The 26,417-nt window shown below is 50.7% G+C and overlaps 1 protein-coding gene across 1 annotated transcript; it reads left to right on the top strand.

The window, feature by feature from the left end:
• Positions 1-40: 40 nt before the first annotated feature.
• Positions 41-26,294, top strand: SLC15A4 (solute carrier family 15 member 4). Its single transcript, XM_025858618.2, has 8 exons — positions 41-384; positions 5,389-5,684; positions 9,880-10,048; positions 10,446-10,523; positions 10,969-11,137; positions 18,930-19,085; positions 20,173-20,331; positions 25,273-26,294. Exons 1-8 carry the CDS (start codon positions 334-336, stop codon positions 25,419-25,421), a joined length of 1,227 nt encoding a protein of 408 aa, XP_025714403.1. The 5' UTR covers positions 41-333; the 3' UTR covers positions 25,422-26,294.
• The last annotated feature ends 123 nt before the right edge of the window (positions 26,295-26,417 follow it).

The raw sequence follows: 26,417 nt of genomic DNA, 5'->3' as shown, positions 1-26,417 counted from the left end.
GCGGGCCCCGCCGCGGGCGCCGGGGAGAGAGGGCCCCGCAGGTGGAGGGCGCGCTCCTTCGGGCAGGGGCCGCTTGGGAGTGGGGGCGAGGTGGCCCTGGGAGCGCAGGCCGGAGGCTGTCCGAGCCAGTGGCGGCCGGGAGAGCGTTCTGGGACTCGCCGGCAACAGGTGCGAAGGCCCGGGGCCCGGGAGGGAGCGCCGCTCCTGTTGCTGAGGCCGCCTCGGTGACCGTCGCGCTGCAGTGTCGAGGTGCTCCCACGCAACACGGATCGGACACACTTGCGGCTCCCCAGGGTTATATGTCGCGTCCCTCTCAGAAACAGAAACGGGGAGATGAGTGCTAGGCCGGGGCCAGGTCCTGTGACGCTTTTACAGGACTTCGAGGTGCGTTTTGAGTAAAGTAGGAAGCCTTTGCGCGTTTGCGCTGCGGGAAGTAATACGATGTGATGGTCGTTTCTAAAAGGGGCTTCTGGAGCGCAGGTGTGTGCCTGGCCGCCGGGGCCTGACAGCCACATCTGGGCTGCTTCCTGTTTTTGGAGGGCCCACAGGCTAAGAGAGATTGGTTCTTAGGTTCCCGAGTGCTAGGAAGGCAGCACAGAGTCTTGTGTGACGAGGGAAAACTTTATGAAATTCTCATTTCAGCCTCCGTAAATAAAGCTTTGTTGGAACAGCCCTGCCTGTTGCTGGCCACACGCTAGTCCGTGCTGCGGCTGTTTTCAGGGGGCCGTAGCAGACCCGGGCAGCTGTGACAAAGACTGCATGTCTCCCAGGACCTAAAATACTTAGGCCCTGCCCCGTCACGGAAGTCGGTGACACGCGGTGTGGAGATGAGCGAGGGAAGCGATGACCACGGGCATACCAGCCAGGAGTCCGTCTCACTGGCCCGGTTAGAGGGGTGTGGACTAGGGTGGACCCCGGGGACTCGGAGACGGCGGCGGGAAGACGACCCCTAGGTTTTTGTGCTGAACGACCATGTGATTCTGCTGATGACTTGCAGTGCCCCAGGCCCTTTGCCCAGTACTTCATGCGTCTTCATGACGGCGCCTGCTGCTGTTGTGCCCATTTTACAGATGACGAAACCAAGGCTTGAGAGGGTAGATCATTTGCCCCAGGTCACGCGGCTAGTATGTGACTGAGCCAGGATGCAGGAGCCTGTCCTTTGAATCAGAGCTTTAAGTAAAGGACCCATCACAACAAGGTGGCACCTTCTAATGACGTTGGGAATGATAGCTGCCTCACGTCCCGAATCCTTCCTTCTCTGCGCCAGGAAATGTGCTTGACGCACTGAACTCATCGGACCTCATGTGAATCCCATACCCACTTTTCCAGAAAGGAGATGGAGGTACAAAAGATGACTTCTTTTTGTTGTGAGTGGTCAAGCCAGGGTGGTAGTCCGGGCCTGATCTCTTGATTGCTACTCTAACCGTGGCTTTGAGATGGGCACTGTGGGACACAGTGCAGTGGGGGCGGAGGTGGGTCTCCGGGCCCAGGCTCATGGCTTCGGCCGTGGGTGCTGGCCGTGAAGGCGCAGCATTGGCAGCATAGGGAAGCACCTTTCAAGACCGGCCACGTGGGCCACGAGCCACATGAATGTCTGTCCTTTGTTACACTGCCTCATCTGAGCCTCAGGACAGTTTACGGACTGCGCTTGTCTGTTTTACCGGAAACACCAGGGGAGAAGGTTTGACCTGCCCAGAACCACAGCAGGGGAGTGGGAGCTGGGTTTGGACCCAGGCAGTCGGACTTACGTGTCCGTTCGCTCCAGTCGGTAATGGACCAGCAATTACCGTTTCATAAAGGAATGCGTGGTCTTGTGGAGGGTATCGAGAGTGCGTGACAGAACAGGAAATTTTCTGACGCATAATAACACTTGGACATTAAAAAATGCTCTCTTCGACGAGATAACTAGCCTAATCTCTTCAAATATTTGTTTTTATTTTTATTTGTTTTAATTTTTCATTATGTTCAGTTAGCCAACATATAGTACATCATAAGTTTTTGTTGTCGTGTTCGACGATTCATTACTTGCGTGTAACACCCAGTGCTCACCCCAACATGTGACCTCCTTGGCTTTGTTTTTAGATTCCCCTGGGGTGAAATGTCATCATGTTGCAACTTTTAAATCATTCAGCCTAAAGCGTATTTCATTTATAGCTACAGAAAAAGAGAACCAAGGATCTAGGTGAAGGGTATATAGAAGTGTATGTTTTACTATTCCTTCAACTTTCGCATAAGATTACAACATTGAAGTACAAAGTTGAGACGTCCTCGAAGTGATGCACGGATAAAGTCGATGGGGTCCCTCCACGCACCGGCACATCCCTCAGCCATGAGCGCCGGTACGTGCCACAGTGGGGATGAAGGCTGGAAACACCATGCCAGGTCGTAGATCCCGACGTGGAAGATAGCACGTCCTTTCATTCCTCTTGTACAAAAGTGCCCGGAATGGACAAATCCATAAAGACTGGAAGAGGAGTGGTAGCCGGGGGCCAGTGAAGAGCGAATGGGAAGTGCCTGTGAAGGAACAGGATTTCTTGGTGGTGTGATGAAATGTGGAATTGGATAGTGCTTGTGGTTGCTCAAGTGTGGGCTGGCTCAAAACTACGGGGTTGTACATCTCAAAATGGTGAATTGTTTTATATGCGCACTGCGTCAGTGACAAAAGCGCTTAGGAGGGAAACGTTGGTACCCTTCTACCAGGGTGCTCGCTCCGCGGCAAGTGCTGCGGGCTTGGTGGAGGCGGTGTGGCTTCGAGACCCAGGTCTGGGTGGGAAGCCTGCCAGTCTGGTCCTCAGGGTGAGTTAGCTCCTCATCTGGCTCTCCTTGTTTTGAGGGAGTCTATTTGTGTTTCTAAGGTACTTTTTATGCTTCTCTGTCACTCCCCACCCCCCCCTTATCTCTGATCTAGGGCCTTTAGGGGTTGTTCTAAATGAGATGAGCGGGGTCAAGCTCTGCAGCTTTGGGGTGCATCCGCTGGCTTAGGACAGAAGAGGGGCCGCTAAGGACGCCGAGGTCCACGCTGACGCAAATCGTGCCAGGCCCTTCATATTCTCACCAGAGCTTCACCTGTTTCAAAGGTCACGTTGTCCTTTCAAATAGCGAACTGAAAGAAGAAAAGCTTACTTTGCAGATGTAGAGAGCAAATGATACATTTATTTTCCTAGTAGGAAAAAAGTGGCAGTCTTGTGCATTTGAAGGAATTTTTCTAAACCAGCAACTGTCTGACTTACTGTACACAACTCTCTTTTAGCTTTTCTGAGCTGACTGCAGTGGTATCTGTTGACCAGTCACATGAGAGGCTGTTTACCCTCATTGGGGGAGGGCCAGAGGCCCCTGCGCGGATGATGATGTAATGTGACTGGCTGCAGGCTCGCCAGCTCAGGGCACAGAAGCATGTGATTTGCAGTTTATAGGAGCCAGCTTCCCATTTGTAGAAAAAAAAAACACTGGTATGTAAAAAAAAATTACAGTTATGTAGTCATTTAGGGCCTTAGTAAGAGGCTTCGATTTCCAAAGTAACAGAGAAAATTTGACCTGGATGTTCCAAGCAGTTGACTGCCAGGTTCACACAGGACGATGTGTGCAGTGTCGTCATAGGTGATGAAAAGGGCCTGATGTACTTCAGCCAATACGTACGTTGTCTGCATTAATTTAGATGTTCTGTTTACCGGCCCTTTTCCTTTTGAGGCTTGCCGAGTGCCATCCTCCCCCATCATTACTGGTTCTTATATATTTATTTATATTTTCTCTGTAACCATTTCTCTGCTTACGATTTTTTCTTTCCTCTGGTCTGTCTTTGGATAGTGTGAATATTTGTGTCTGGTTTAGTAACATTAATTTGTGTCCCATGAAGAGCTCTCTCAGAAATAAGAGAAATTCCCGGGGCGCCTGGGTGGCTCAGTCGTTAGGCGTCTGCCTTCGGCTCAGGTCATGGTCCCAGGGTCCTGGGTTCGAGCCCCGCATCGGGCTCCCTGCTCGGCGGGAAGGCTGCTTCTCCCTCTGCCGCTCCCCCTGCTTGTTCCCTCTCTCGCTGTGTCTCTCTCTGTCAAATAAATAAATAAAAATCTTAAAAAAAAAAAAAAAAGATTCCCAGGACGACTCATTCATTCTGTCCTCATGCCAGCATTTGGTCCAGGACCTCCATCCAGATCTAACGTAGGCGGGGGGCGAGTTGAAGTTCCGCCTGAGAACCTGTGGTTTATTTAAAACTCCGATTTTCAGGTTGTGATGCTGGTTACCATGTCATTAGCCCAGGCATGTCTCTTGCCAACACAGTAGCCATACTTAATCATTTTGAATTAAATTTTTTTTTTCTTTTGAGGAGCATACAATTTTGACTGTTTTATACCTGTAATTTCAAAAAAAATAGAGGTTATGATATTGTATCAAGTTATATGACTGCTAACAAGGTGCTTTTTTGTATCTGGCACTTGGTTGTTTGGGCCCCCATTGAAAACCTTTGTGCTCTGCTGGTGGAGATTGTTCTGTGGAACATGTCAGATCTGTTCTGACAGAAATCAGCCTTTCGATAAGTTGTAACGTAAGGAGGAGACCACGGAGCTTCCTAGGACAGCAAGCCTAGAACCGCGTTTGTACGCGTCCCAGCGTCGACCTTTAGCTGGTAAGCTTTTTTAGAAATGGTGTGAGATCACCAGCTAGAGTAGAGTGGTGTCCGTGTAGACGACGTCACAGGAAGAAGGGAAGGCATGTGGGGCGCCTGCCCCCACGTGCAGTGCCACTGGCACCGTGGGGCCCATCGCAGTGGTCCTGTGGGCAGTGTTACCTGGCGCTTCTGCCAAAGTTCAGGAGATGGGTGGTGCTTGAGCCCTCCAGGAATCTCTGTCCTTACCAGCACGTCTTCTGATCCCCTTCATAGCCTTCCTGGACTGAAACAGCGTCTAGTGTTAGTTTCAGTCTGGAATTTCCTCTGTGCCCCAGATTGATCAAGGCGTGGAGCTATCCAGCAGTGGTTCTAAAACTTACCTGTGAGTACAGGTTGCCTGGAAAATGTTTAAAAGGCCAATTCCTGGCCCCCAACCCCAGAGATGATGACTCGGTAAGTCTAGCCTGAGAGCCTTGTGAATAGGCACTTTGAGGGAGCATTCCAGTGTTTCCAGAGCAGGCGGTGGTCAGATGTTACTTTGAGAAACTTGGATTTCTTGGACGTGAGCACACTTAAGAAAAACACTACGCAGAAAGTGTAGTGATAGAAGTTTAGGGTGCTCCTTTGTGGGGGATCCTGAGCGTATCTGTAAGCACCAGCTGATTGTGCTGCGTTTCTTACAGTCTGCCATGATGGCAGTGACCATAGTCTCTTCATTATATAGGCTTTTTTTCATCCTTGCAGATTACCACGTTTCAAAGTCCGTTTCCTCCCTGTTGTTTTAGGTTAAAGACCGAGGTCCAGAAGCCACAAGAAGGTTTTTTAATTGGTTTTATTGGAGCATTAATCTGGGAGCAATCATTTCTCTGGGAGGCGTTGCCTACATTCAGCAGAACGTGGGCTTTGTGACCGGCTACCTCATCCCAGCAGTCTGCATCGGCATTGCTTTCCTGGTCTTCCTCTGCGGCCAGAGGGTCTTCATCACCAAGCCTCCCGATGGCAGTGCCTTCACCTATATGTTCAAGATACTGGCATATTCGTGCCGTCCCCAGAAGCGAAGCGGAGAACGTGGTCAGAGTGGGTGAGTGCCGAGCTGTGATCATAGGCTCAGCCTAACACGACTTCCCCAACGCTGTGAATAAAGTACTTGCTCATGTCCGATGCAGGCTTATGATGTGCAGGGCTCTGCGCTAGTGGTTTAGGGTCTCACGTCAGCTCAAGGAGGTGGTGTGGCATTACTGTCTTCCAGCAGCCGGATTCCAGAGCTCATGCTTTTAGTGTTTAGCTTCCACACTGCATTTCCTCTCACTGCTGATTTAGATGGACCTCTGGCTTATATAAAGACGAGGGAGGTAGGGGCACCTGGGTGACGCAGTCAGCTAAGTGCCTGCCTTTGGCTGGGTCCCCAATCCCAGGACCATGCTCAGGGGGGAGCCTGCTTCTCCCTCTCCCCCTGCTCATGGTGTCTCTCTGTCTTTCCCTTTCTCTCAAATAAAATCTTTCAAAAAAAAAAAAAAAAGATGGAGGTAGAAATCGGCAGAGAGCATAGGAGAGACACTATACTTATTGTGTGTACATTTCTCTTTGTATTCGGAAAGGCTTTGGAGTTCACTTGAATGAAAAATCAAGCAGTTGCTTACTTTTGTAGGTACCTCTCTGTGCTCCTTAAACAGTAAGCTGTCGTTTCTCACTTGTGAGTCAGCAGCTGTGGGTCAGCGTGGGCCCCATCAGCCCATGGTCATTGCAGCCGGTCTGTGACAGGAGGACATAAAAGGATTTTGAGATGCAGCTAGGGGAACTACATCATCCCCTTTGCGTGGGACTTCCCTGTTTTAGCACCAAAAGCCCCACGTCCTGGGGAAGTCCCGGGCAAACTGGGACGGATGGTAGATCACCCTAGATGCATATTAATAAAGGCAAGTCCAGAACGTAGCCCAGGAAGAGACCTCGACGATTTTGGTATTTGTTGAAGCGTAATCTACGTGTAGTACAGGGCATCCCTCTTAGCTGTACAGTTCTAGAATTATGACAGCCTTATTTGACCATGTAACCGCAGGGTGGTCAGGATAGAGACTATTTCCATCACCCCAGAGAAGTCCCTGGGACCCCTTGTAATTGACCCCCTCGGAATATCTTGCTCAAAGCAGGCATTCCTGAGGGGTGGGCGGTCCCTGAGCCAGGGGCTAACCGTTCAGCCGGAGGGAGCCTTCTGCCCGTTAGGGCAGCACGCTCATGGCTGGGTGGCCCTGACTGCTGAAGTTTCTGCAGACAGGACCCAGAAAGTGCCTCCTTGTGGCTGGTCTGCTTGTATCTTACATACGCCCTTGGAGTCACGTGAATGTCTGCTATTTGCTTCCATGCGGGAGGTTGGAAGCTGTTCCAGAATAGCTCTTGTGGCCTTGTCCCTTGGCTCCGGACTACGGGGGCTCCTCGACTGTCCCTGCGTGGGGTTCCCGCAGATCTCCCAGCCGCACCTGGAGTCCCAACGGCTCAGTGTGGCATTCAGACTCCTCATTCAGGAGTACCAGTGGTGGCACCACACTGGAGAATGTTTAAAGTTTGGACAGTGCTGCCTCACTCTTGCTCTGCCAGAGGCTCCCGGACGCTGACTCCCCGACTCCGACGGGGCAGATGCAGGGTTCCGCTCGTGGACGCTGACTCTATAGATTAGTTACTCATGAGCAAAATACAGCCTTTAAAGTTTCAGTGTGTCGGTGTGGGTGGTACCCGTAGACATTTCTGCAAGAGGACAGTTTTGGGTTCTGAATGTACAAATGGCGTGACGAATGAAATCTGGACTGACTTCTACTTAGGGTTAAGTTTGTTTTTTGGATAACTGGCAAAGTTAAGATAAAAAGGACTATCTTGCAGAGAGGTCGGTGTCCAGAGAATTCTCAAATTATGCTCTCATTGTACACAGAGTCCGAGCTCTGTGACCTTGGGCAGGTGAATGACCTTGCCAAGCCTGCATTCCCTTTTGTACAGTGGAGAGCAGCTCATCTCACGATCATTGTGAGGCCTGAGAAGCTGACGTGTACACAGCTCTCGGCGGAATGCCTGCCTGGCCCATGATGAGAGCCTGGCTGATGTCAGCTGCGGCCAGGATGCTCTTGCAGAAGGTTGGCTCCAGAAATCTAGGGAAGTTCAGCATCGCGCAGTGTCTCCTCCATCTGGCCCGGTTCTGGTTTCCTTCTGGCCTAGGTTGATCTGTGTCCCGAACATTAGTTTAACACTCCTTTTACATGAGAAGTCCAGGTATATCTGTTCAGTTCATCAGACTGAGTGGGAATAGTTCTAAACATTTTTTGAGATACATACGTCTTTGAGTTGAGAGTCTGAGAATTAATAGACCGTCTTCCTGGGAGAAGACATGTGTGTGCAGAGGCTGTCTGCACACAGGTCTGGGGAGCACGGCCTCATGGAGCTGGGGCACTTTCTAGGTCCTGTCTGTGTTTCATGTCATTTGTGTCTGTGGCTCCATGTTGGACCCTCGTGTGTTGCAAACTAATACACTAACAGCATGTGTGAGTTAGGGAAAGCATGAGGTGCCTGTGATTTAGTACTTTTCAAAATATCTTAACAACATAAGTAATGTAACCAGTAACATGTCTGAGTGATTCTCTGTGTAAAAATGGATTTGTTACTGGACACTGACATGTTTTTAGAGAAACACATGTAGTATGATGTAGTAAGTCAGATAGCATCTGAACTAGGTATGTAAGGACTTTACATTTGCTTTTGGCCAAGTAAAATAAAATAAAATAAAATAAAATTGGAGAAGCTGTGAATATTTTCAAATGAAAGTATGAGTAGTATATTTGGAGTTTCGAGTTTCTCTTTGAGTGTAGTTTTCCTGATTATTTTCCTTACTAAATAAGCTACATATGATTAGGAGTAGTATCTTTCTAACTTTGTGTATCTCTAGCACCAGGTAGAACAGACCTGGGTGTGTAGTACGTGGTCAGTAAATGTTTATTGAATTGAATTTAGTTGTCCTGTCTAAAATTTGGCTAAAATATTAAGTTACAGTTTTCATTTTTTTCGTCCCCCCCCACTGTGAATGTTCAGATGAAACAGTGTCAATGTTTTGAGACAAAAATGATTTAAAATAGTAGTCACTTAGTTATAAATTGGATAGGAGTTTATAAACTAGAAAGCAGACCACTGCCATTTATATCTGAGTCCCAGAATTGGAAAACGGGAAGAATTCTTAATGGTAATTATTTATCTCCTGGTATTTCTGTGGCTTTAGAGAATAGTTGGCAAATAAAACAATTTCTTTTGTGTGTTTTATCCCTAACAATCTAAGAGCATATATCTCTGTTAGAGTGTTGTGGAGCTGTCCACTGGGACGTGTTCATTTTATAATTAATGAAACTGTCCTAGAGTAAGCGAGTGAGTGCAGCTGCTAGTGCCTGAGCCAGGACCAGAAGGCCTGATTTGCTGACCGTGCCTGACTCACGTGAGCGTGAGGGTGAGGCCCGTGGCCAGGGAGCGGAGGGGCAGGCCACGTCCCCTGGGCCTGGGCCTTAGGCTCTGCAGCCAGGGCCCTCTGGGTCAAATCCCGGCCCCCATTCTCTGGCTTTGTTACCTTGAGCACATTCTTGACCCTCTCTGCGCCCTGGCCTCCTCCTTGGTGCAGCGGGGCCAGTGAAACTGTCCTGACGACCCCTCCCACGGTAGCGGTCCAGGTTAATGAGCAAGCACCCAGTAACACCAGCCGCCTGGTGACACCGCCAGGTTACCATCACGATCACCGCTTTCCCCGCCAGACAGAGCCCTTCCTCATGGGCCCATCAGTGGCTGCACTTTAAAGCAACGGCTTTGGTAACAACATCCGTGTTATGGTTGTGAAGTTTTCACGTTTGGAAAAGCCACCCGATTCAAAATCCAATCCAGCCCATTTTTTCCCCCTCAAACGCTCGTCCAGGGCTGTAGCTGACGTAGTGACCAGCTTCAAGTGAAACCGCAGGCCTTGCTCGGCGTGCGTGACGGGAGCTGGGGGAGAGACCAGCTGCGCCAGGCCTGTGGCCTCCTAACGTGGCAGGAGCGCAGGTGCGCTTCCTGGCGAGGCCCTCTGCCGGCCGCGTCCACACACGCACAGTGCTTCCCCCAGCCCAGGCTGCTGTGTTCAGTGCGCAGTTAGTGAGGAGCAGGAGGGTGTTCAAGCAGATCAGTGCAGCGAGCTGGCTTCCTGCCTCCAGACGTAAATTGTTGCCACATACGTGATTTCTGGGGGTGGAAGACAACTAACTCCTTCGTTTTATCTCCCAAAGTGAAGGCCTTGGAGTCCTTCAGCACTCTTCTAAACACAGTCTGTTTGATTCATGTAAGAGGTCTCGCGGAGGGCCGTTTGCGGAGGGCACGGTGGAGGACGTGAAGGCCCTTGTGAAGATCATCCCCGTGTTCTTGGCCTTGATACCTTACTGGACGGTGTATTTCCAAGTGAGTGCCGATGGTCGGGTATCCATTGCTTTCTGTCCCCGCACTCGCTTTGGTTGCCACCAAAGTGCAGGGGCGCCGTGCTCTCCTCTGCGGCGTCTGTGGGACCTTGGAGTCCGGTTTCCAGTCGTGGAACTCACTTCTGCTGAGTCAGACGTCTTGAGACCCTTTCCATGAGAGAAGCTAAGAGCGGGTGTGCTTCTGCTTTCCAGGCCCCACCTTTGGGCTTAATTGCTCTGTTACTTCTTTTCCAAAGTTGATCTCCAGATGACTTGTACGATGACCAAATAATCGATCTGTCTTCAGATCCGAGCCGTGTGCACGTCCTCATGGAGCGGTCGGGGGGTGGGCGGCTCGCTGGAGTGTTCCCACACATAACGGTACCACTTTTTACACCCAGATGCAGACAACGTACGTTCTGCAGAGTCTTCATTTGAAGATTCCAGCGATTTCCAGAATCACAGCCACTCCTCATACGGTGAGAACAACTGAGATGATCTGAAATTGTCGCCTGGAGCTTATGTACCAGGCAGGTGCTTTCCGCCAGTCGTAGGTCCTTCCCAAGGGTCCGTGGTGGCTTGAACCAGGAACGTTCTCATTGGAATGCAACTTTTGCTTATTTTGGAGACTGTTCTATTGGCCGTGTCGTTTCTAGATCGTTGACAAATGGCAGCCAAACACTAATCTTCCTACCTGACTTTTTTCTCCCTAAAAGCACAGAAGAACAAATGCAAATGCACTTGGAAATGAAAATCTTTTTCAGTTTCACTGTCTTGAAACTGAGACTTTTTCCTTAGGAGGTTACACTTTGTATGAATGGACTCTTCTAGAATAAAGATATTCTCAGTCAGACATTAGTTATGAGGTGAATGACTACTTACTCCTCCCGAGAACTAACCTTGTCTCGTGCGTTTCGATTCTAGTTCCCGGCGGCCTGGCTGACCATGTTCGACGCGGTTCTCATCCTCCTGTTAATTCCCTTAAAGGATAAACTGGTTGATCCCATTCTGAGAAGAAATGGCTTACTCCCGTCGTCCCTAAAAAGGATCGCCGTTGGAATGTTCTTTGTGATGTGTTCTGCCTTCGCTGCAGGTGGGGAGGCATTTCTGTCTCATTTCTGGAGCTTGAAACTGGTGTTAGCAGCTGTGGATGACTCGGAGCCCCATGACCGGCCTCTGGTCACGCTGCGTGTGTGCACCCTAAAAGAGGACAGACGTGGGGTGTTGTGAACGGGTGCCGTTCACTTTCTGGTTTCCATTATGTGAAGGTTAAGATTTTCTCCCTAAGGCTCTGCTGTTTTTCTTCTAGAGCCAAAACTGGTAGAGTGCTCTGGAAAGTGACTTTCGGCTTGGATCAGAGGAGGCTTGTGCTCTCCCTTCTGATTGAGACTGTGGACGACTGTTGATTGCTGAATGGATGAATTTTTATTATCTGTCTCAAAGTCATGGGTTGACCCTTAGTGTTCTTAAGTTAGGTCCAGAGTCGGCTTTGGTCTGCCCCTGAACAATCGCGTGTGCGTTTCGTGAGGAGAAAGGTTTTATCAAGTCCAGGTTCATGACCAACCCCCACCCCCAGAGAGAGAGGGGATGTGAGCCAATGCCTGAAGCACCCCAACACTGGTGAGGGGAGTTTTCATGATTCTTAAATTCTGAACTGATAGGTTGGAATATCTTCTGATAGAGCTGAGGTACTGCTGACATTCTCAACTCGCTCTGGAGTTCTTCCTTCATTAATATTTGAAAATCATTGAACTATAAGACAGCTGAGTTACATAACAAGAGCAGAAAAGCTGATATTCCTGAACCAACTATATATCACCCGCTGTTATGAGGAATTTAATGTTAAGTACTGCTGAGACAGAATTTAATATTCTCCAGCAATGTTTCCCAGCAGCCTCCATGCACTGTCCCCAGAGTGAACGTATTGATATAGTACTTAATAGATTTAAAGAAATGAGTCCCTAGGCTTAAGAAATCTATATTCCAGGGACCGGGACATTTTAGAAGACAATTACATTTTCTCTTGATCAAACAGATAATTAAAGTGAGGTCGTGTCTGAATGAAGTTTTTACTGTGTGCTCTGTTCATGATTCTGTTTCTCTCCCAGTCCTGTAGCACATGGGGAAATAAGCAAGAGCAAATAAAAACTAAATTGCTGTGGGGCTGTAATTGCGGGTCTCATTAAGCGGGATCAGAGATCATCAGGGCAGTTTGGAGTAACAGCTGCCCAGGGTTGCCGTCTGTCTGTCCTGCCTCCCCTGAGCACCTGCTATGGGCTCAGCTTTGGGCCCCGCAGCTCCCCTCTGTCCCTGTACCGGGGGCCCTCTCTGCACCACGGCCACACTGGTCACATGCCAAGGAAGGGGGGTAGTCCTTCTTCTCTCCCTCTGGGAAGGGAGGTGTCCTCGGTTTTCAGGCATTTCCTAGGAGATTCCGGGTTTGGGCTCTGTTAATACCATCTTGTCTTTCGGTTCTTCTGGGGGCCACCCTGAGAACCAGGGAGGGCATTCCTGTGGTCTCTGCACATGTTTGTGCAGGAGGCAGCTGACAGATGCATGACCTCTGAGAGTACCCTGTGGGCATGGCGTCCGGCCTTCACCGGTGCCCGCAGTACACACGGCACTTCTCGCCCAGCGCTGGGCAGAACAGGCCGTGCTCTGTGGGGCCGCCCGCGCCCCTCGGGGTGGGGGGGCAGGCAGCTAGTGTGGTCACGCGGCCCTGAGGCCTCTGAGTTGGAATTGCTTTCTTAAAAATGGAAGGCATCCACTATGCTTGTGTTCTTAAATAGTGGAAAGGAGCCCCAGATTCACTGGTTTGGAGATTTTAAGTATCTGGTACTTGATTTAAGCACTGTTTATTAACTGTAATACAAACATGGCCCGAAATACACACAGTTTTACTTCCAGCTCTAGCGAGTATTTAATTGGAACATTAATAAGCTTTGAGTAGAAATTGAAACTATCCTAGCAAACCAGCATTTTAATAGAAAGGAAACAGTTTTGGCTTTGAACTTACTACCCTCCCCCGTAACCAATCAATATCTTCCATTTAGAACCGTGCCTGCTGGTAATGGTTCATTCTTTTGTCTCTCAGCTCAGAATCAAGCAGTTCCCAGGGGTTTTTTCAAGTGTGCATAAGGAAAAAGGAAGTGTGTTCATTGGTTAGATTTCCTTTTCCCCTTAAAGAACCGTGTGTGTGTGTGTATACCCCTGAATTACTGGAGCAAGAGATGCTCACTGGAGGGAGGGTGATCTTGGAAGCATAAAGAAGAAAATAGAAACCAGCTGTAATTTCCCTAGAGACGCTCACCATTAGGATGGTGTGAACCTGCCTGATCTTGTTTGTGTGTGTGTGCACATGCCCTCCCTCTGTGTTTTTGCAAAAATGAAATCCTGTTGTGCAAGCTGATATGAGCCTGATTGAGAAAGTAAGTGTCAGAAAAACCCTAAGAGTATAATAAAAGCCGAGCATGTTACATGTAAGGAGGGAAAAATCTGTATAAAGACAGATGAGCCATTGCGCGCATGTGCACGCACACATGCACTCATAATTCCACCACCTTTGGAAATCTAATTACCTTTCTGCGGGTGCATGGGAAAATTACATACATGGTATGTGGTAGATAGGTTTCTGTTTCCTTTGTCACGCTTTGAAAACCAGCCCAGAAGTATCGTGAATATCCCTCCATGTCACACATTCCTCCGTGGCTGGGGGTTGGGGGTTGGGGTGCTTGGGCTCATGACTCTGGGCATTACTGCGGTGGATTTCTGCAAGTGTAATCAGGGCATCCCTTTAAGGCTTTGGATCATCTGACAGAGTTCTCTTCCAGGAAGGCCACGACTCCACCAACACCCCAGGCTGGTGGTGCCTACCCGTCCACATGCTGGCCCCCCCATCACCCTTGGTGGTGTCATGGGTGCTCGTCACTCAGGTGTAGGTGGGAGTCTGTGCACAGCCTTCAGGGCCAGAGAGCACCCTGAAATTGGAGCAGAACCTGCTGAGAGCCTTTTCCCGGCTTGTACCTGGCATTGGTTTAAGAACCACTGGTCCACAGCAGGTTTTCAAAAATCGGTATCACGTAGTCGGTCGTGGTCATGACAAACGCACAGAGAAGAGCCGGGAGACCCCAGAGCATCCGTAACCGCCCCCCCATCCAGGGTGGATGTCTTCCAAGGACATTCGCTGTTACAGCTAAATTCATCTTTTTTTAAATAGAAATGAAATGAACTATTCAGTTTATAACTCAACTGTTCTTGTGTATTACATACGTACCATTTTTCTATGTCACTTAGACGTTTAAGTCATGGTGTTGAACAACTGTACAGTCTTCCGTTGTTAAGTATGCCTTCAGTTCTCAGACCAGTGCTGCTAACTCCGGGCCACCCCCGCACGTCAGACCTGCTTGTGCACATGCCTCACCCGTCCTCCCGTCTGTCCTTGGCGCTCTGCCCCTCAGTGGGGGGTGTTCAGGGCACAGGCACGAGGTCTGCTGTTAGCTCCCTTGTCAGTGCTCCTTACTTTTCCTGTGAATCTCTTCCCTGAAGGATTTAAACAGGGTTTGTCTTCGTTTTGATACATGTTAGGGTGATGGTGACTCCCCCCACGTGGTCAGTCCTCATTCTGTGCACCGTTACGCCCTGTGGCATTTTGTACTGGGGTTTTCTTGTTCCTGTTGACAATGTAATCAAAACTTTCATCGGAGGAGTATCATTTCCAGTGTTTTCATGTTTTCTTCAGTTTTGTTTATGGGGTCTTGCAGTTTTATGCGTTTCTTCGTTTTAGGTCCTGTGCATTTTTTGTTAGGTTTTTCCTAACTACTTGATGTACTTTTGCTTGCTCACATAAGGGATTTTTAAAAATTCTGAGTTCAAATGAATTCTTTTCACATGGTCACTTGTTTTCTTCAGATAGCACGGTTTCCCTTCCTGCCTTCACGGTGATTCTCCCTCCCTGTGTCTCTGTTGGGCGGTGTTGGTGGGACTGTGCAGCACTGGGAGAGCTGGCGGTGATGGAGAGCCCGCCCCCACCTGGACTCTGTACAGGGCGCCTCCAGGGCAGCTCCCAGGGAAGCTCAGAACTGGAGTTTGAGATAACATATTCACGGTGCTGCTAAATTTCTAACATTTATTTCAAGTTTACTGAGTATTTTTGGTAGAAATGAATGTTAAATCTTTCTCCAGTAACATTTTGGTTTCCAAGAGGACTGCATGCACCCCCGCCCCCAGGGATTGATGTTTTTTTACTTATGTTAAATTCCTGATACTCATTCCTGCATTTCTAAAACAAATGAGTTTTTCCAGAGGGCTGACTTTGATTGTTTGCAGACTGCTATTTTATTCACACCTGCGTGCCTCCATCCCTAGTTGACATCAGTCTGTGGTTTGGTTTTGGGGTCGTATAGCTTCATAAAAGGAGTTGGTAGACCCCCAATTTCTATGGGCAGGAGAGTATTTCAGCCTGGGGAGAATTCTCTTTGTGCTCCCCAGGTCTTTGCCTTAGAAAATCACATGAGCCTATTGCTCTCTCAGGAGAAATGGGGTGATGTTTTCACCTTTTTCTCAGTTTTGTGCAGATTGTGTTTTCTCTTGAATCACTTGTTTTTTTAAAAATGTCCCGAATAAACCATTCATTTTATTGAGTTTTAGAAAAATTATTGGACTGGAGATAAAAATTGTCTTTTAAATAAATCTGTTGTATTTCTTTCCTCATTTCCACTTTCGTGTATTTATGTGCTCTTTTTTTTTTTTTAATTAGGCTTGCCAAAACTATATGTATTTGATGATTTTTCCATAGGAGTATCTCTTGAATTTGTCAATTTGACTTTGTGTCTTCTAACAATAGAGAATAATTAAGATACAATTTCTCTTCTATTGCCTTGGGTTTGTTTTGTGATTTTTCTCTCTCATGAGTTAGATTCTTCATTTACTTTTGCTGCTGCTTTTACAGTTTAATAGTGAAAACTGTAGAATGGCATGAATTTGCCTGTCACTGCTGCTTTGTCAGGTCTCATGTGCTTGGATTTGTTGTAATTTTGTTGTTTCCCAAGACTGCTGAACCTGGGTTTTACTTCCTTTATGACCCACGAGTGATTCCAGAGAACTGTTTCCCTGGTACTGATGTTCATCCATTGGTTAATGATGCTTCGACTTACTGTGGAGTTGGGAGAGATCCTGGCTTTGAACTCCTGCGTTCAGACTTCACGCCCTCCTTCTGGCCTGATCGCGCTTTCTGGAAGTGTTTGTAGGGAGCCGGACAGGATGGTTCCTTTGTTGGGAGCGCCATCCTCTGTGTTCATCAGACGCGTTCTGGCAGGAGCCCGGCACTGCAGGGCCTGCGAGGGGCCCAGAGACCCCATGGATGAGTGCACAGTCCAGGAATGTGTGGTGGTCTGTGCATCATCTGGTGACCGGGACCCAGCTTCTGCCCACGCCCTCTCTCAAACGCTGTGGGTCACCCAGAGTGACTCCGTAAGCACTGACCTTTGTGTCCCCTCTGTCCACTGAGTCCTGAGCCGTGTGTCGTGTCCACGGAGGCCAGGGCTTGCCTTTGGGCCTCTGGATGGCAACGCTTGCTCCAGACGAGGCCTTGGTGGTTTTTGTCTGCTTGTTCTGACAGGGACTCGGAGGGGTGTGTGTGTGTCACAGCGTCACCGGGCTTCTGTCTTCTCCGGGGTTAACTGTGTCCCCCAGGGGAGAGGTGGCGCACGTGGGGTCCTGAGCCCATGTGTGTGCCCAGAGTTTGCGCTGCTCACGTTCCAGAGCGTGGTGCCGTTAGTCTCCCCGGTTCTGTGCAGAATAAATGCTGTCGTGTCTGTGAAGCCGTGGGCAGAGGGCCTGCGTGAAGCGCAGCGCGTCTGTGATTTCCAGTGTGTTTCTCTTGAGGCTTCGGCTCTTGTCATGTGGCGTCGCCTCTTCCTCTACTGGTGACTGCCGCTGCGCCGTGGCCGGTCCCTCCCTCCCTGACCCCCGCAGTGCTGCTGTGCCTTCCAGCGTCATCCTGCCCACACCGATGGGTTTGGTTTGCTTTGACCTCTGCAGAGCCGTCGGTCACTAAGGAGTGTGCTGTGTCAGCTGTTCGGCCCCTTCCTTCACACTCGTTGATGCTTCCTTGTTAGTTCCCTGCTGTCACCTCACGACGGCCTGTTCCGGGGCCTCGGTGCTGGCGGCCCCCCCTGCTCCGCTGTAGCAGCTTCGCCACTGGTGCTCCCTCCTGTTGTCTTCTGCGCAGTCGGCCACGTGCTGCACAGCTCCTCATCCTCCCGGGCCTGCCGCCGGAGAGCTCTCCTTCATCTTCACAGGCTCCCCCGCCCCCGGCCTTGTGCTCTGCGTCCCCCTGGTTCTGCCTCTTCTCCCCTGGTCTGCACGGCGTCCGCATCGTGGCCAAGACCACAGAGTGGGTCGTGTCCCCAGCGGCACCCTCTACACCCGTCACACACACACACACGTCCCCCTACCTGTCCGGCCTTCCCTGTGGAGGAGAGTGTTTTCTCCAGCTTCTGTTGTCGTCCCTCAGGGCCGGTTGAGAGGGTCCTTCCTGCAGACCCAGCTGCGCTAGAATTGCTCCAGAACCTTCCGCACACTGGTGGCCAGTGCAGGGTCCTACCAGTGGGAAGGGAACCTCGGCTGACCCAGAGGAAGCCAGTCACACTTTGTCCTGGGCCCACAAGCTGTCACTTGTGGATAAGGCCCTTCGTGCCACCACCAGCGTCCTGGCAGAGACGGCCACAGGCAGTGCCACGCCTCAGAGGCCCCGGCTAGAGCAGCTGGAACTCCAGGCCGACGGCTCGGCCCACCTGGGTCTGCCGCCACCTGGGTCTGCTCCTGCACTTCCTGCTAGAGGACAGGGTGTGGGGGTTGGGGTCCCCTCCACGCGCCTCCAGGGAAGGGCTGCAGGTGTTTCTGATGGAGGTGAGCCAGAGGCCTGTCCTTACCTTGCTCCTCTGGTACGCTCTTTGCCCTCTCCACGCTCTCCTTGTTCGGACATTTCCTGTGACCTATAACTTGGGGCAGATTCCAGAATTTGTCTTCCCGTCCTCCTGTTACTGGTAGCCTGGACCTTTCTCGGTCTTGGGTTCTTAAAAGGGGTATTTTTAATAGAATCCACTGCCCTCTCCAGACAGCTGCTGTCCTCGTTTGCGCGGTTTTGAACACATGTGCGTTTGCGTAAATATTAAATACTAGGCCCATTACTCCGTTCACAGAGTTCTTTAGGAACAAAACCGGTGACCTCTCTGACCTGAGAACTTGGAGCTATGGCTGTTGCTTTTAAGCTTTACTCTGATTTGGTTTATTTTTTTGTTTTACAAGGTGTGGCTGTTTGTGCTCTTGGTCATTTCCCTGTGTCTCTTTGTTGCCCCTGACACATGACCAGTAATGGAGCGGGACCGCAGGGCTGCTGAGGGTGTGGGCTGTTCACCGGGGTTCAGCCAGGAAACTGGTGGTATCAGCCGGAGCCGGGGGTGTAGTCGTAAGGGTAGTAAGTCAGTGGGCCAGCCTAAATCCGTTACATGGCAAGATAAACGTCTCAGAACTCACTACCTCCTGACATGTGGGTGCCTTATTACTCTCACGGAGGGCTGTGTGACAGCTGGCGTCCAGGTGGGCCATCTAGACATCGGAGGCTTAAATCACACGTGCGCAGTGTCTGTTGTGTGAGGCAGCGAAAACACCCGCCTGACATGTCTCATAGGATCAGTGAGTAACTATTTGGGAAGCCGGAAGTGGGCGGTCCTTTAGGTTAGGCGCCTCCGGGGCTGCCGTGTCCCTGGGTCTTGCCCTTCTACTTTTCACGATAGTCAGTAAACATCTTGTAGCAAGTCTGTAGTGTTTTAGTTTAACTGAATGTTAATGAACAAGTGTTCTATTAACCTGCTTATGAATTCTAGGAATTTTGGAGAGCAAAAGGCTGGACCTTGTTAAAGAGAAAACCATCAATCAGACCATCGGAAAAGTCGTGTATTACGCTGCTGACCTGCCGATATGGTGGCAGGTCCCACAGTATGTGCTGATTGGCATCAGTGAGATATTTGCCAGCATAGCAGGTGAGGCTGCTCTCCCTCCGGGGTGTGGGGCTGGCAGGGTCTGGAAGGAACGGGGGGGGCGTGATTAGAACACGCGGAGACACGAGGGGCCTAGTGCCCTTGTGTTTCATGGCAACAGCTGTGGTTCAGAATGTGAGTCAGTAAGTACAGTGATACCGTGGCTGAGGTTCTCGTTTCTGGGTATAAGAACAGGGTTCCCAGAGATATTCCCATGACTTGTCCGCTACTGCGGAGGTGCCACAAGAGACAGAAGGAGGAAGCGGCTGTGGGTGGTTCCTCCCAGGTCGGACACTTCCTAACCACAGCTCTGTGGTTCTGCCGTGGCAGCCCAGCCGCTAGCTGCCACCAGAGCTCTGGGTGTGTCGGGTCGGCTTTATGAAGGAGGCAGACCTGTTCACACAGGCCTCTCTCCTCCTACAAGCAGCGTTCTGTGGGGTGTGGACAAGTGCAGTGTGTGCAGACCCGTTCCCAGCTGCTGGAAGGGAGGGACAGAATTAAGGATGACTAGAGCCGGATGGATTGTGGGGGGATGCCGGCGGCGGATCCCCTCCACACCTGTCATCAGACTCACGCAGGATGCGCTCCTGACCGTGAAGGAAATGAACAGAGTGGTCCTTCGTTTGCAGTACATTGTGAATCTCCATGTGTAGTTGTTATAAAATTCTGAATTTGTAGATGTCCCTGTTGAAATTATTTTAAAATATATGGCCTTTAAGATAGAAGTCTTACAAAGAATCCCCATCTTAGTCTGTATATGTTGTTTGCAGATCCTCCTTAGTTGAGAACATAGGAGATTGCTTCTTTAACCATATAGATCAAGAAATACAAGAGCTGACAAGTCAGATGTTACTGTGAAGTTTGAGAGCAAGGACTTGACTTTTTGCTCTATGACTTACTTGAAGGACTGTCCTGGTGAATAGAAGGGGCCCCTGATTTCTTGACCTTGTGTTAAATACAGTCTTCAAATTAGGGAAGAGAGCTGCCCTGCTTACCTGAGACCCCACATGGGGTCCCGTGCAAATCTGCCATATTTAGGCAGGGGCCCTGTCAGCCCACCTCTCACAGAAACAATCCTTTTTTTCTATAGGTCTAGAATTCGCCTATTCGGCTGCCCCCAAGTCCATGCAGAGCGCCATAATGGGTTTGTTCTTCTTCTTCTCTGGCGTCGGCTCGTTTGTGGGCTCTGGACTGTTGGAGCTGGTGTCCATCAAAGCCATCGGCTGGATGAGCAACCACACAGACTTCGGTAAGGGCTGCACCTTGTTTGCACACGGCCATTGGCAGAACCTGGCGCCCGGGTCCCAGGGTGTGTGGTGTTACTGGAACTTGGCCGCCCCAGAACCACCTGAGACCACCCCCCCGCCTGATCCCCTACGTCCTTGTGAGTTTGCCGGGGCGCAGGTGAGCCTCTGTCCCGGGGCCAGATCGCCTCAGCCACTCGTGCTGGGTCTGCAGGGCTGCAGCTGCTCCCTCGAAATATCTTTGATCAGTAGCGTCTGTATCAGCAGGTTCTCTTTGTTTACCTTGGTTTGTATTTGGTTTTCTTTTCCTGACAGCACCTTTAAACTTTCTGCTGTTAAAAACAGACAGACAGATAGATAGATAAGAGAGAGAGAGAGAGAGCGAGAGAGAAAGCTCCTTTCTTGAGTCACAGCTGTGACTCGTGACCGTCAGGAGGGGATTTTACCGGCCAGTAGGTGGCATGTTGGGGCGTTGAGCAGAATCACTCACAAAAGAATTTTGCTGATCCCAGATTTATGGTAGCTTTTAACTGGACTCAGGAGATGGAGGTTTCCTTCTTCTGTTTTGCTGTGAAAACAGCCTTAGTACTTGTTCGGTTGTGCAGCATTTACTTGAGTCCAGGGCCCTTAGCCATTTGTAGGTCATAAATCCACTTGGAACTCTGATGAAAGCCTAGGGACTTCCCCTAAGAAAATACAGAATTCCAAAGGCCCTTCCCTGATTGAGCTAACCTTCCCATCCTGAGGAGTGAGTTTAGGGCTGTGGAGTCCCAGTGTGACTTTGAGAAACCACAGCCGCCCCTGCGGCTCCCAGAGGCCTGGCCGCGCTGCGTTCTGGCTGTGGGAGCGTCTCCACGGCGGGCTCGGACCTAGTTGTTCCGAAGAGAGCAGGCAGGTCTGGGGCTTTGCTGTTGATTCCCAGACCCCTGGGAGCATAAGCGGCTGTGGAATACAGAGCAGGGGCACAGTGGCTCCTGGGAATTTTCACACGGGTTCTTGGTGGCCTGTGATCTGTTTTTCTGGGCATGGGATGGACCTTCTTCAGAGGAAGCCTTGCTGCAGGTCAAAACTCCGTGATCCTTCTATTTCTTTGTCTTATTTTTCAGCATATCTTGAAGGATTGATTGGTTTTGGTGATTTCGATTAATTGCTTTCCAGTGATTTCATCCCCTTGTCACTGACTTAGTATCTCCACCTTTACCATCATTCGCCCTCATTTCTCACAGGGTGGCATCCAGCCCCTCACTGTGAGGCTTGTCTCTGGTCCTCATGTCCCGCACACACATAAGGCTTACAGCTGGAGCCTGTGTGCTGGGGTCACTTTCAGAGCAGCGTGTCCTAGGACAGCCCCACACCATGTCTAGTGCTGTCCTGGTTTCCACGCCAGGAAGGAGAGTCTCAGCAAGCTGTGCCAGCCCCCAGTGCCCTGCAGCTTGGTTGGCAAGGAGAGGATGCAGAGGTGGGAAGTGCGCAGCGGGCCAGGCAGCTCCCTCCCACCTGGGGACTTGGGGAGAGAATGGGACCAGGTAACCCCCACACACGCCCAGATAACATTTTGCTTCAGTAGAGGGCGCAGCAGGTGCCATCCTGGGCGCGCTCTGTGCTTTTCCTGGCTCTCTGCTGTTCAGTCCTTCCCTTCTGCACTTGTGTTCAGGTCCGGGTGAAGCAGGTGGCGTGGAGCTGGCTGAGCATCCCACGACTGGCGCATGGAGTGGCTTCCTGGGTAGTCACCGGACTGTGGTGTGGAGGAAGAGCCCCTGCTCTCTCACCATTGCTCCCTTCCCTGCCTGTTCTCCCGTAGGCTGGGTGTTCGTCATCATCATCATCACTTAGATCCGGGATAATTCAGGCTGTTAGGCAACCCCCCCCAAAAAATCTTTTTTTTAAGGATTTTTTTTTTTTTTTTTAAGATTTGTTTTACAGGGAGTGTGCTCGAACAGGGGTAGGGGCAGAGGGAGAGAGGAAGAGAATCCCCAAGCCGACTGCACGCTGAGCGGGGGGCCCGAGGTGGGCCCAGTCCCTGACCCCGAGATCCTGAGCTGAGCCCAAGTCAAGAGTCGGACACTCACCTGACTGAGCGCCCCTAAAGCTTACCAATCTTAAGTGCACATTTCACAATGTTTTCACTCCAGATCAGGACGCAGGACGTATTGGGAGGCTTTCCTGGGGCCTGCTGTAAGCAGTCCGCTCACCACCCCGCTAGGTCCTTGCTGCTGCAACATCGGGCACCGTGGATGCCTTCTTGTTTCTGCTCTGTGGTGGCCGGCTCTGTTTCACAGTTTCGTCTGGGAGTCATCCCCTGTAATCTGTTCTTTCTTATTCTGGGGAGTAGCTGGTGGATGAGTCAGTCACAATTCATTGATCTGTTCTGCTCTTGCTGGGAGTTTGTGATGTTTCCAGCGTGAGGCTGTCATGAGTAAAGCTGCTGGGGACCTTCTCACACGTGTGTCTCGGGGGGGACATGTGAGCTCATCTCTCCGGGGCTCAGGAGTCTGTCTTAGCACATACAGCCTCCCAGAGTTTACTGTCTTTAGGTGCGGTTGTCCTTCGGTCTGGAAGAGGCTCAAGGAAGCATAGAGTAATTGCGGTTTCTGAACGCCCTTCCTAATCCTACACGGGCCCACCCTAACAGGGAAAACTGTAGTTCTCTTGGCATGCCGGCTTTGAACTTCAGAAGTTGTAAGATTTATTTACATCTTTACTTGAGAGAGAGAGAGTGTGCGCCAGAGGGAGAAGCAGGCCCCGCACTGAGCAGGGATCCTGATGCGGGGCTCGATCCCAGGACCCCTAGATCATGACCTGAGCCAAAGGCAGACGCTTAACCAACTGAGCCACCCAGGCACTGGAGCTTCGGAAGTTTGAAACGACTCCTTAATTTGGGGAGATTCATACTTCAGTATCTGCACGTGGAATGACATCATTGGTGTCCCCGAGAGCAAGCTCGTCTGGTTCCGTGGAGCTAACACAGCAGTGGCCACAGTGAGGCCTGGGCTCCACGAAGGCTGTGTGGGCCTCCCGGTGCCTGGGGCGGAGCCTGGCACGTGGTAGGGACTCAGTCACTGTTCCTAACTACTTGTTGTAGATGGTCTGCTAGAAATTCAGGTATTACCAGATCCCTTCCCAAACCGATCCATGTGGGAAGTCATTGTTTTCTGCAGCCTGTCCAAGCCTTGTACAGATGTGTTATATCCACCGTTAACTGTGTTTACGAATACAAGCGGTGTGAAACGTTGGTGTTAGTTATGTGTTCAGACACAGAAGGGGAGTTCTAGAACAACCCGGCTTCACAAAGCCCTTCAGGCGAACAGAAGCCTCGATTATTTAATAAGCAAATCAGAACGCTGTGTTCGATGCACAAGAGAGCGTACGGCTCTGGAGGCACTGCTGACCAAGCACATGTCTTCGCTCGGCTGTCGAGAAATGCGTCACCCTTTTCAGTGGGTGACAAACGGTGTAAGTGGTAGGACACCTGTGGGCCATGGTGATGGGGTCAGGCTTTGTAGGGAGCCCAGGGCAGCGTGCTGTGAGTGGCTCTGGATGTTCCAGTACGAACATCGTATTTTCTGCACACATCCTCCTTGCTTCTCCACACTGAGCGTTGTGGTCAGTGGTGCCCTTGAGAAACTCCAGCAGAAAGACCCCAGTTTATGGACTTGATGGTCCTGGACCCACGTGTACATGAGGGGACGGTAACAGGAGGGCGACATAAAGCCTTTGTATGTCCCGGGTCCTGTGCAGGGTCCGGTACCTGCATGTTTACTCCTCACACTGACACCAGCAGCTACTGTGTCCCCCGTTTCACAGAGCAGGGAGCAGTCCGGACGGAGCAAGCCAGAGGCTTTGAACTTCGTAGGTTGAGCTTCCACGTCTGTGTTTGTAACCTCTTCAGCCTGGTTGGGATGTATTGGGAACTAAACAGAACAGTGCGTGTGAAAGGCCATGCTTACTGCTTGGGGCAGAGTGGAGCATTAGGTGTGTTAGCCATTGGGACGAAGTGTGCACCCATATTACTTTGAGGATGCCAAAACCTGAACTTTGGGGGAAAATTTAAAAAACAAACTCTGTCTTCCTATAGTATGTAGAGCGAATGTCAGCTGTCCGCCCTGGCTTGTGCGGGGCACACACATGGGAGGGTGCTTACTGTCCAGGAACTGCTGACCGGCACAGGACATCCGGAACTCCTCACTGGACGTGGTGTCCGGGCTGTCCCGCAGTGTGGCCTTGATAAGTGCCCAGATTCTAGACCTGAGCGGCGGAGAACATCACCTTCAGGATCGGCATGGGGATTGGTCCTCAGGACAGCAGTGCGCTCCGGGCCGGCCGGCAGCCCCCCAGTGGCGAGCACTGCAGGGAAAGACTGGGAGGAAACACCGTTCCCTCCAGTATTGGCTTCTGAGGGGGCGGGAGCACGGTGGCATTGTTTGTTCACTTTCCCCAAACTTTGTACTGGAAAAGTTTAAAGGAAGCCTTTCTCGACATTGTGTCGTGGCGGGTGAACACAGTGACGCTCTCCTCATTGACCTCAGACGGTCTCTGCGGCGGCCGCGTGGATTCTCGGGAGAATCCCAAGATTTCTGTGGTCAGAAATAGGTCTTGTTGCCACGCTGCCTGCCCAGGCACTTTGGCCTCACCCTTCTGTCGTCCGGCGGGGAGACGTTTGAGGAGCAGGGGGGCCCGTTCACGGCAGAGACCCCAGCCCGGGGCCCGTGGTAGAGACGTAGCTGGCTTCAGAGTGGCGTTTGCAGCGGTTTTAGAAGCAAAATACTTGTGTGTTTTGAATTACAGAGAGAAGATTTTTTTCTTCTCTCTCTCTCTCTCTCTCTCTCTCTTTTTTTAATAACAGCAGTTAAAAGTCACCCTGACCTTGCTAGGAATCAAACTTAATAGATAAAATCTTGAACAGTTCCTAAGTGCGGCTGACGGGCTTTCTCCTCGTTTCTCCGCAGGCAATATTAACGGCTGCCATCTGAACTATTACTTCTTTCTTCTGGCTGCGATTCAGGGAGCCACCCTCCTGCTTTTCCTGATAGTTTCTGTGAGGTACGACCGGCAGCGGGCGCGGGCCAGCGGGGCGCCTGCCAGCAGGAGGACCTGACGTCCCCGGGGCCACAGCCAGTGGACTGAGGCGGCCGTGCGCTGAGCAGGAGAGGCTTCTCCCACTTCCTGACCACGCGCGTGGTCCCTGGATTGCCTCCTCTTCTCCCAGATGAGCTGGGTAAGTGCCTTTCCGTGGTTCCCCTCCCGGAGCAGACGCGGGCTTCTCGTCCGGACTGCCGTGAACCCTCGGACGGAGGCCCGCGGCGGAGCTGCCGGGGCCTCGGGAGACCGTGTGCGTGTCCGTCGGCGTCCTGATGTCTTGGATACGGGTTACCGTTTCCTCCTCGCAGACCGTATGAGCTCACTTTTTTTTTTATGTTTTTGATTAATAAACATCTACTACTTACTTTGAGGAATGGGAGGGCTTTTTAAGAGATAAAAGCCTGATGCTGCAAAGATTTTGTGTAAAGGTCACATTGATGGTTTCTTTCGTAAGCCGCCAATCCCACCATTGCCCAGCTCGTTGGTGCGGGCTGGTGGTGAACATACTTCGTCTGCTGCTTCAGAAACGACTTCTCTTTTCAGCGATCAACGTTGAATTTTTTTCTTAAGAAAGAATTCACATCAGGAAATATTTAAGACCGTGTGTCCTATCTCAAGCTACAAAACAACGTACAGGGTATTTGAAACCTCACCTAGTCTGTCCTTCTGGGTCATTTCCTTCTGGACACCACTGAGGTTGAAGACCAGTCATGGAGGAACATTAGGTACACGTGACTTGAAACAGAATCCGTGTTATTCGAGACCGTTGGCAGTGTTCCACGTTACGTGTGGACTCGAGCTGTGTGATGTCACCGGCTTCTGGATTGTTCTTTATTGGATGTGGGGGCTCGAATGTTGTTAAATAAACTGTTGTCTGTCTGTTGCTGTATTTTTGGTGTAACTTTATTTTGAAAGCCCCTCAAATGTGAGACCCGTTAACTACTTCATGGGGGTCGCAAACTGCCACGTGGGGGGTACAGTTTCCCGAGTCAGCAGTCGATAAAAATTACAG

The sequence above is a fragment of the Callorhinus ursinus genome, unplaced genomic scaffold (assembly GCF_003265705.2).
Source record: "Callorhinus ursinus isolate GAN/ISIS: 27379988/994484 unplaced genomic scaffold, GSC_fseal_2.0 scaffold97, whole genome shotgun sequence".
In the NCBI taxonomy this organism is placed as follows: Eukaryota; Metazoa; Chordata; class Mammalia; order Carnivora; family Otariidae; genus Callorhinus; species Callorhinus ursinus.
The sequence above is the reverse complement of the archived record's forward strand: the minus strand, read 5'-3'. Positions and strand labels throughout refer to the sequence as shown.

Coding starts and splice junctions, on each gene's coding strand:
- SLC15A4 (XM_025858618.2), top strand. CDS start 334: ATGAGTGCTAGGCCGGGGCCAGGTCCTGTGACGCTTTTACAGGACTTC. Junction 10,524..10,968: donor TCACAGCCACTCCTCATACG/GTGAGAACAACT, acceptor TTTCGATTCTAG/TTCCCGGCGGCCTGGCTGAC. Junction 20,332..25,272: donor GAGCAACCACACAGACTTCG/GTAAGGGCTGCA, acceptor GTTTCTCCGCAG/GCAATATTAACGGCTGCCAT.